The sequence below is a fragment of the Rutidosis leptorrhynchoides genome, chromosome 10 (assembly GCF_046630445.1).
Source record: "Rutidosis leptorrhynchoides isolate AG116_Rl617_1_P2 chromosome 10, CSIRO_AGI_Rlap_v1, whole genome shotgun sequence".
Taxonomy (NCBI): Eukaryota; Viridiplantae; Streptophyta; class Magnoliopsida; order Asterales; family Asteraceae; genus Rutidosis; species Rutidosis leptorrhynchoides.
In genome coordinates, this window is record NC_092342.1 from 281,694,010 (window position 1) to 281,705,092 (window position 11,083).

Sequence of the window (11,083 nt, forward strand, 5' to 3'; positions counted from 1 at the left end):
ATCATTTGTAAAAAAAATTCCGCAACTAACGGGGTCACGGGACCCCACTGGAGTATACATAGACTCGCCTCTGTTTGACGACCTCATGGAATATAACGTCTAACAGAGATTTAGATGCTTGTTAACACCAAGTCTGTCTCGTTTATTACTATGGTCCAAGACGATAAATTATTCCTATAGAAGTAGAGAATGTGTCCTTTTCATTTATTATTGTTGAAACATGAACTTATAGCGCACTTGATAGCACCAAAATTTTCAATGGTACGATGGCATTCATACGACACCTAGATCTTGCAACAATTGTTTCTTGATGATGCTGCACATCCGCAATTGACAATCGTTATTGAAGGATAAAGTTAGCCCGCAGAATTTGAATATTGGATTTTGCTTTTCGTGGCTTAAAATTCAACTTCACCAAGTAATCCAAACACATATAACTTAATAAAAGGTTGTTTATTCATACACTTATTGAGATAGTTTGATCTACTGAAGAACAAAACCAAAATGGGCAAAGATCCATAACAAAAGTCACCCTCAATTGAGTAGAAATTAAAACAATCTCAATGTTCATGACTCATTAAGGTTCTACCTATCCTATTACTATAACATACTCGTTTAACATCTAAAGCATCACGATTAACTTAAAACACAAGGGCGAATTGGACCAAGAAAAACAATAAAAACCCGTATACACATCATTATTGAGAATTACCAGACAAAATTCTTGATTATAAATATCTTCACTTGCTGTCGGTGAAATCGGCATCAATGACATCACCTTCAGGTCCCTTGCTCGATGGTTCGGAAGTCTCGGATCCAGAGGCTTCACCAGGTGAGGGTCCTGCTCCTGATGCACCAGGTTGGTTGTACAGGGACTGGCCAAGCTGCATAACTTCTTGGTTAAGTGCGGCCATTGCATCTTTTATGGTCTGTGTTGAGCCACCAGATATGGCCTCCTTAAGTGATCCAAGTTTCTCCTCAACCTTTTCTTTAACAGGTGCGGGAACCTTGTCGCCCAATTCTTTCAACTGTTTTTCTGTCTGGTAAACTACTGAATCTGCTTGGTTCTTTGTGTCTATGGCATCACGTTTTTCCTTATCTTCCTTTGCAAACTTCTCGGCTTCGTTAACCATTCTTTGTACCTGTTCATCACATTTGTCACAACACCATGTATCAGATTATTTTGTTTAATATGAAAACCAAAGGTGTCAAATTGTTTATTACAAAACCTATAATAACCATTCTTTGTACCCATTCATCACATTCATGAATATTTACTCCGTAAATGAAAACAGGCCAGTTCAGGTTGTATTTATTGAAGCATCAAACTAGATTATTCTCCCAAATTGTTTATTACAAAGACAGAAAGACCTATATTGTTATGTATTGTTATTAATTCTCATAATCATCAAATAATTAGTTCCAAGCAGAGCCCATTTGACCCGTTCAAGGTCGCGAGTCGGATACGAGTCATTCAGGACTTTGAAGTGACTAGTCTGGGTCAAGTCGAACTTTGACTAATGTTGACTTTAAGTAATATATATTTAAAGTATATACATTACCCATAAATATATCAAATATAAAATGTTCAAACGTAAATATTTGAAACATATGTATAGGGCACAAAATCTGAGTATAAACTAAGATTTTGACCTAACTTTGACAAACCTTAACTTTGACTGACCTGACTTTTCGGCGTTGACCGACTAGTTAGACGTTTTTGTGCAAAACGGGACGGTCTAGTCACCAAACCGACTATTCAGCCGAGACGGCCGCCAATTACAACAATGGACCCATTAACCACCAAGCCCAACTGCCTATCTTACCACCTCTAAAACTAAATAAAAGTCATAAATACCTCATCATTAGGCAGTGTGCTAGCACCCGTGATGGTGATATCTTGTTTCTTTCCAGTGCCTTTATCAAGGGCAGTGACAGACAAAATACCGTTTGCATCAATGTCAAATTTGACCTCAACTTGAGGAACTCCACGTGGGGCCGGAGGGATTCCATCAAGACGGAAACTGCCAAGAGACTTATTGTCTCTCACAAATTCTCGCTCACCTTGAAGAACATTGATTTCAACACTCGTCTGCCCGTCAGCAGCTGTTGAGAAAACCTCTGATTTCGAAGTGGGGAGAGTCGTGTTTCTAGGTATAATCTTCGTCATCACACCACCAAGGGTTTCAAGACCAATGGATAATGGTGTAACATCAAGTAGAACAATGTCACTCACATCTCCAGCTAATACACCAGCCTAGAAAAGAATAAATCAAAATAATGGAACATAAATAGTGAGCGGATAATATGACCACACAGCAACAACAAAATATAACGTTCTGGTGGATGTTAGAAATTGTATTTTGAAACTGGTTTAATTGTTAAATAATTACTGCAACCGAAAGTCATTAGATATACTTTTTGAAGCTTGGATAAACAGATTCTGCATCTAACTATCTTATAATCAGTTACATAAAAGCTGCCACAAAATGGTTTGTTTAAGGGTAAGGAAAAAGCTACCAACTACCAACTTATACCTTCTATTTAGTTTTAACCTAATTTAAGTAACTTTTACCCACAAAACCATATTTTTTAAATCATCCTACCACTTAAATAAAATATGAATTTTTCAAACAAATAAAAAATCAGATAATTTCATTTCAAGTGGCAGCAGCACAACCAATCACTATCTTCCTTCCACATTTTGCTTTATCACATCTAATTATTTAATATTTAATTCTTAATTTCCAATAAAACATAACCACTTTTAAAGTATACATCCATACAGCCCCTCCAAAGAAAATGAAATTAAAAATATTTATACAAGATGAGTAAAAAGAGAAGTGAAACAAAATTGGATGGAGGAGGATATACCTGAACTGCAGCTCCCAAAGCAACAACTTCATCAGGATTTACAGTAACATTTGGTTCCTTTCCAGTCAAGCCCTTAACAACTTCCTGAACAGCTGGAATACGTGTTGAACCACCAACAAGTATCACTTCATCTAGATCCTTAAAAGATAGCTTAGCATCTCTTAAGGAATTTTCAACTGGTTTTTTAAGCCTGAAATCATTTTTGAACTAATTAATTACACTATCATTTCTCTTTTAAAGTTTCAGGGATTTACTTCATAAGAAAGATTTAACAGGTAGCAAAATGGGTGAGTCCAGCAATTTCGGTAACAAGTTAAAGTATAACTTCAATATGGGTCACAAATTTACATGAACAAATTGTCCGATTTATTATTGTAAGCAATTAGTGTGTCTAAACAAAATTCTAAGACTGGATTATTCCAATAATAATCTAGTGGTTTTATATACAATTTAGGTTGTAGTAGAACCTAAAAAATACACTTTAGGAGACTTCAGATGCGACTGAACCATTTCATTTTAGCTCAAATTTTTTGAATCTACCCATTGATCAGTTATAGATAAAATATAAGCTGATTAGACGAATTCGTAATATTTTCAACAAGTAACACAAAATCAATAAGACATGCTTCCCAAAGTCATTGAACATTGTATATAAGCAAAAGAAATATATACGTACCTATCAAGTAGATCTGAGCACAGTTCTTCAAACTTTGCCCTTGTAAGGGTGGTGTCAATGTGTTTGGGGCCATCATTTGTGGCTGTGATAAAAGGCAAGCTAGAAATAAAAGCATAAGTTAGTAAACCCATTTGCCCAAAAGACGAAACATTAACATGAATTATCAAATATCAACTGACCTAATATTTGCCTGTGTCAATGTTGAAAGTTCCATCTTAGCCTTTTCAGCAGTCTCAGTCAAACGCTGTAAAGCTTGCTTGTCCTTTAGTAGCTCTATGCCCTCATCTTTCTTAAAGCTAGCAGCAAGCCAATCAACTATTCTCTACATAAACATATCAGATAGAAATGAAACTACAAATCACCTATTTACCTATGCTACAATAAAGTGGTAATAAACGTGCAACGAGATTCACTATGAAACAATACAAACCTTATCAAAATCATCACCACCAAGATGTGTATCTCCAGAAGTTGAAAGCACTTCAAATACTCCATCACCAACCTCAAGAACTACAATCCACAAAATCAGAAAGAAACATCAAGACAAGTTTAATAGTGTAAACATCAAGACTGTTTGTTGTTATGTCTGCAAAATAACTTAATTCTGTCTGCAGCACTTAGAAGCATATTTCTAAGTGTGCGAGCAGACAGTTGAAGACATTATTTTATCTTATGTCTTCTAGAAAAACAAACAATATGCAATAAGAACGTCTGTTAGCACGCATACATAAGACATAATAAGATTTGCAGACTGAAAAACAAACAACACCTAACAACTGTATAAAAAATAATACTCAAAGCTATAGACACCAACAGATGTATTCAGTAACAACTTATATCATATCGTTATCAACTTAAGTAAGCAACCAATCAAGGTGAAATTATGCTATCAAAGGTTCCCTAACCCTCACCTGAAACATCAAAAGTACCACCTCCAAGATCAAACACTAATATCGTCTCATTATTCTTCCTTTCAAAACCATAAGCTAGTGAAGCGGCTGTAGGTTCATTAATAATTCGAAGAACTTCAAGTCCAGCAATACGACCAGCATCCTTTGTGGCCGTTCTTTGAGAATCATTAAAGTAAGCAGGAACTGTTACAACAGCTTTCGTAACCTTATCGTTCAAAAATTTCGAAGCATCATCTACAAGCTTTCTCAAAACCTAATCATCATCAATCAATATCAATATACAACAATATATCACAATTCAATACACATAACACATCAACATTCAAACTAATTCCATAACACTTAAACAAATGTATAGTCATCATGACACCTGAGCTGAAATTTCTTCAGCTGCAAATTGTTTGCCAATAGCAGGACAGTCAAGCTTCACGTTTCCGTTTTCATCACGAACAACCGTGTACGAAACCTGCTTCGATTCATCATCAACCTCAGACATCTTCCTTCCAATAAACCGTTTAACCGAAAAAAACGTATTCTCAGGGTTAACAACCGCCTGCCGTTTAGCAATCTGTCCAACTAACCTATCACCGTTCTTCGTGTAAGCTACAACAGACGGCGTCGTCCTCTGTCCCTCGGCGTTGGTCACAATCACCGGCTTACCGCCTTCCATTGCACCGACGGCGGAATTGGTGGTTCCGAGATCAATTCCGACTACTTTTTCGGCGACTACTCTAAGAGCGCGATTTTTACGTGATTTTGTGGTGGTTTTGAGTTTTAGAGATGATATTTGTTGTGAAAATGAAACTGAGGTTTTTAGACCGTGGCTGAATAAGACGGATTTGGTTGATTTGGTTGATGAAGTGAAAGCAGTGGCTCCTAGAGGGATTTGAGCAGTTGATGATGAGGCCATTTTTGGTGGTGAAATTGAAAAGTGAAATTTCTCAGCCGCGCTAAAACCCTAGAAAGTTGGGTGAAGAAGGCGACGGAGAAATTGTGAAGGTAAGTAGTGAAGAAAGAAGATAAAATAGGTGATTGGATGGGGAAGGGGTTAGGTTGGTCCAAAATATTTTTTATTTGTATGCCAAAATAATAATAACTAGTTTTAGAAACTGTCTTCGCGCCCGGGTTCGATTTTTAATGTATTTTATTGTATTTAATTACGTAGCTGCGAGTGAAAAATCAACATATATGAATAGTACCCTAAATATTTAGCGTTTTTTTAAAAGTGTCTGTTTTGCGTATAGTTAGTGACATTGTGTTCATAAAATTATTTCGAGTTTAAGGATGGTGTCGGAAAAATTTAACTCGTTGCGAGCGAGAAGATATGACCTGTTGAATATTTTAGTGGAGTTTATTTAAGATATTTTATGAAAATTTTGATTTGACGCTTTAACCCTGAAATGTCCCGTTCTTATTGATTAAAAACGTTCCATATTAATTGATTTCGTTGCGAGGTTTTGACCTCTATATGAGACGTTTTTCAAAGACTGCATTCATTTTAAAACAAACCATAACCTTTATTTCATCAATAAAGGTTTAAAAAGCTTTACGTAGATTATCAAATAATGATAATCTAAAATATCCTGTTTACACACGACCATTACATAATGGTTTACAATACAAATATGTTACAACAAAATAAGTTTCTTGAATGCAGTTTTTACACAATATCATACAAGCATGGACTCCAATTCTCGTCCTTATTTAAGTATGCGACAGCGGAAGCTCTTAATAATCACCTGAGAATAAACATGCTTAAAACGTCAACAAAAATGTTGGTGAGTTATAGGTTTAACCTATATATATCAAATCATAATAATAGACCACAAGATTTCATATTTCAATACACATCTCATACATAGAGATAAAAATCATTCATATGGTGAACACCTGGTAACCGACAATGACAAGATGCATATATAAGAATATCCCCATCATTCCGGGACACCCTTCGGATATGATATAAATTTCGAAGTACTAAAGCATCCGGTACTTTGGATGGGGTTTGTTAGGCCCAATAGATCTATCTTTAGGATTCGCGTCAATTAGGGTGTCTGTTCCCTAATTCTTAGATTACCAGACTTAATAAAAAGGGGCATATTCGATTTCGATAATTCAACCATAGAATGTAGTTTCACGTACTTGTGTCTATTTTGTAAATCATTTATAAAACCTGCATGTATTCTCATCCCAAAAATATTAGATTTTAAAAGTGGGACTATAACTCACTTTCACAGATTTTTACTTCGTCGGGAAGTAAGACTTGGCCACTGGTTGATTCACGAACCTATAACAATATATACATATATATCAAAGTATGTTCAAAATATATTTACAACACTTTTAATATATTTTGATGTTTTAAGTTTATTAAGTCAGCTGTCCTCGTTAGTAACCTACAACTAGTTGTCCACAGTTAGATGTACAGAAATAAATCGATAAATATTATCTTGAATCAATCCACGACCCAGTGTATACGTATCTCAGTATTGATCACAACTCAAACTATATATATTTTGGAATCAACCTCAACCCTGTATAGCTAACTCCAACATTCACATATAGAGTGTCTATGGTTGTTCCGAAATATATATAGATGTGTCGACATGATAGGTCGAAACATTGTATACGTGTCTATGGTATCTCAAGATTACATAATATATAATACAAGTTGATTAAGTTATGGTTGGAATAGATTTGTTACCAATTTTCACGTAGCTAAAATGAGAAAAATTATCCAATCTTGTTTTACCCATAACTTCTTCATTTTAAATCCGTTTTGAGTGAATCAAATTGCTATGGTTTCATATTGAACTCTATTTTATGAATCTAAACAAAAAAATATAGGTTTCTAGTCGGAAAAATAAGTTACAAGTCATTTTTGTAAAGGTAGTCATTTCAGTCGAAAGAACGACGTCTAGATGACCATTTTAGAAAACATACTTCCACTTTGAGTTTAACCATAATTTTTGGATATAGTTTCATGTTCATAATAAAAATCATTTTCTCAGAATAACAACTTTTAAATCAAAGTTTATCATAGTTTTTAATTAACTAACCCAAAACAGCCCGCGGTGTTACTACGACGGCGTAAATCCGGTTTTACGGTGTTTTTCGTGTTTCCAGGTTTTAAATCATTAAGTTAGCATATCATATAGATATAGAACATGTGTTTAGTTGATTTTAAAAGTCAAGTTAGAAGGATTAACTTTTGTTTGCGAACAAGTTTAGAATTAACTAAACTATGTTCTAGTGATTACAAGTTTAAACCTTCGAATAAGATAGCTTTATATGTATGAATCGAATGATGTTATGAACATCATTACTACCTTAAGTTCCTTGGATAAACCTACTGTAAAAGAGAAAAATGGATCTAGCTTCAATGGATCCTTGGATGGCTCGAAGTTCTTGAAGCAGAATCATGACACGAAAACAAGTTCAAGTAAGATCATCACTTGAAATAAGATTGTTATAGTTATAGAAATTGAACCAAAGTTTGAATATGATTATTACCTTGTATTAGAATGATAACCTACTATAAGAAACAAATATTTCTTGAGGTTGGATGATCACCTTACAAGATTGGAAGTGAGCTAGCAAACTTGAAAGTATTCTTGATTTTATGAAACTAGAACTTTTGGAATTTATGAAGAACACTTAGAACTTGAAGATAGAACTTGAGAGAGATCAATTAGATGAAGAAAATTGAAGAATGAAAGTGTTTGTAGGTGTTTTTGGTCGTTGGTGTATGGATTAGATATAAAGGATATGTTATTTTGTTTTCATGTAAATAAGTCATGAATGATTACTCATATTTTTGTAATTTTATGAGATATTTCATGCTAGTTGCCAAATGATGGTTCCCACATGTGTTAGGTGACTCACATGGGCTGCTAAGAGCTGATCATTGGAGTGTATATACCAATAGTACATACATCTAAAAGCTGTGTATTGTACGAGTACGAATACGGGTGCATACGAGTAGAATTGTTGATGAAACTGAACGAGGATGTAATTGTAAGCATTTTTGTTAAGTAGAAGTATTTTGATAAGTGTCTTGAAGTCTTTCAAAAGTGTATGAATACATATTAAAACACTACATGTATATACATTTTAACTGAGTCGTTAAGTCATCGTTAGTCGTTACATGTAAATGTTGTTTTGAAACCTTTAGGTTAGCGATCTTGTTAAATGTTGTTAACCCAATGTTTATAATATCAAAAGAGATTTTAAATTATTATATTATCATGATATTATGATGTACGAATATCTCTTAATATGATATATATACATTAAATGTCGTTACAACGATAAACGTTACATATATGTCTCGTTTCAAAATCATTAAGTTAGTAGTCTTGTTTTTACATATGTAGTTCATTGTTAATATAATTAATGATATGTTTACTTATCATAATATCATGTTAACTATATATATAACCATATATATGTCATCATATAGTTTTTTACAAGTTTTAACGTTCGTGAATCACCGGTCAACTTGGGTGGTCAATTGTCTATATGAAACCTATCACAATTAATCAAGTCTTAACAAGTTTGATTGCTTAACATGTTGGAAACATTTAATCATGTAAATATCAATCTCAATTAATATATATAAACATGGAAAAGTTCGGGTCACTACAGTACCTACCCGTTAAATAAATTTCGTCCCGAAATTTTAAGCTGTTGAAGGTGTTGACGAATCTTCTGGAAATAGATGCGGGTATTTCTTCTTCATCTGATCTTCCCGCTCCCAGGTGAACTCGGGTCCTCTACGAGCATTCCATCGAACCTTAACAATTGGTATCTTGTTTTGCTTAAGTCTTTTAACCTCACTATCCATTATTTCGACGGGTTCTTCGATGAATTGAAGTTTTTCGTTGATTTGGATTTCATCTAACGGAATAGTGAGATCTTCTTTAGCAAAACATTTCTTCAAATTCGAGACGTGGAAAGTGTTATGTACAGCCGCGAGTTGTTGAGGTAACTCAAGTCGGTAAGCTACTGGTCCGACACGATCAATAATCTTGAATGGTCCAATATACCTTGGATTTAATTTCCCTCGTTTACCAAATCGAACAACGCCTTTCCAAGGTGCAACTTTAAGCATGACCATCTCTCCAATTTCAAATTCTATATCTTTTCTTTTAATGTCAGCGTAGCTCTTTTGTCGACTTTGGGCGGTTTTCAACCGTTGTTGAATTTGGATGATCTTCTCGGTAGTTTCTTGTATAATCTCCGGACCCGTAATCTGTCTATCCCCCACTTCACTCCAACAAATTGGAGACCTGCACTTTCTACCATAAAGTGCTTCAAACGGAGCCATCTCAATGCTTGAATGGTAGTTGTTGTTGTAGGAAAATTCTGCTAATGGTAGATGTCGATCCCAACTGTTTCCGAAATCAATAACACATGCTCGTAGCATGTCTTCAAGCGTTTGTATCGTCCTTTCGCTCTGCCCATCAGTTTGTGGATGATAGGCAGTACTCATGTCTAGACGAGTTCCTAATGCTTGCTGTAATGTCTGCCAGAATCTTGAAATAAATCTACCATCCCTATCAGAGATAATAGAGATTGGTATTCCATGTCTGGAGACGACTTCCTTCAAATACAGTCGTGCTAACTTCTCCATCTTGTCATCTTCTCTTATTGGCAGGAAGTGTGCTGATTTGGTGAGACGATCAACTATTACCCAAATAGTATCAAAACCACTTGCAGTCCTTGGCAATTTAGTGATGAAATCCATGGTAATGTTTTCCCATTTCCATTCTGGGATTTCGGGTTGTTGAAGTAGACCTGATGGTTTCTGATGCTCAGCTTTGACTTTAGAACACGTCAAACATTCTCCTACGTATTTAGCAACATCGGCTTTCATACCCGGCCACCAAAAATGTTTCTTGAGATCCTTGTACATCTTTCCCGTTCCAGGATGTATTGAGTATCTGGTTTTATGAGCTTCTCTAAGTACCATTTCTCTCATATCTCCAAATTTTGGTACCCAAATCCTTTCAGCCCTATACCGGGTTCCGTCTTCCCGAATATTAAGATGCTTCTCCGATCCTTTGGGTATTTCATCCTTTAAATTTCCCTTTTTTAAAACTCCTTGTTGCGCCTCCTTTATTTGAGTAGTAAGGTTATTATGAATCATTATATTCATAGATTTTACTCGAATGGGTTCTCTGTCCTTCCTGCTCAAGGCATCGGCTACCACATTTGCCTTCCCCGGGTGGAAACGAATCTCAAAGTCATAATCATTCAATAATTCAATCCACCTACGTTGCCTCATATTCAGTTGTTTCTGATTAAATATGTGTTGAAGACTTTTGTGGTCGGTATATATAATACTTTTGACCCCATATAAGTAGTGCCTCCAAGTCTTTAATGCAAAAACAACCGCGCCTAATTCCAAATCATGCGTCGTATAATTTTGTTCGTGAATCTTCAATTGTCTAGACGCATAAGCAATCACCTGCGTTCGTTGCATTAATACACAACCGAGACCTTGCTTTGATGCGTCACAATAAATCACAAAATCATCATTCCCTTCAGGCAATGACAATATAGGTGCCGTAGTTAGCTTTTTCTTCAATAACTGAAACGCTTTCTCTTGTTCATCATT

At 35.1% G+C, this 11,083-nt stretch overlaps 1 protein-coding gene across 1 annotated transcript; it reads right to left on the reverse strand.

The window, feature by feature from the left end:
* Window positions 1-575: 575 nt before the first annotated feature.
* Window positions 576-5,506, reverse strand: LOC139871899 (stromal 70 kDa heat shock-related protein, chloroplastic-like). Its single transcript, XM_071859652.1, has 8 exons — window positions 4,832-5,506; window positions 4,462-4,714; window positions 3,981-4,060; window positions 3,730-3,872; window positions 3,551-3,649; window positions 2,875-3,064; window positions 1,859-2,257; window positions 576-1,142 (listed from the first exon to the last, which is right to left on the reverse strand). Exons 1-8 carry the CDS (start codon window positions 5,369-5,371, stop codon window positions 741-743), a joined length of 2,106 nt encoding a protein of 701 aa, XP_071715753.1. The 5' UTR covers window positions 5,372-5,506; the 3' UTR covers window positions 576-740.
* Window positions 5,507-11,083: the final 5,577 nt, after the last annotated feature.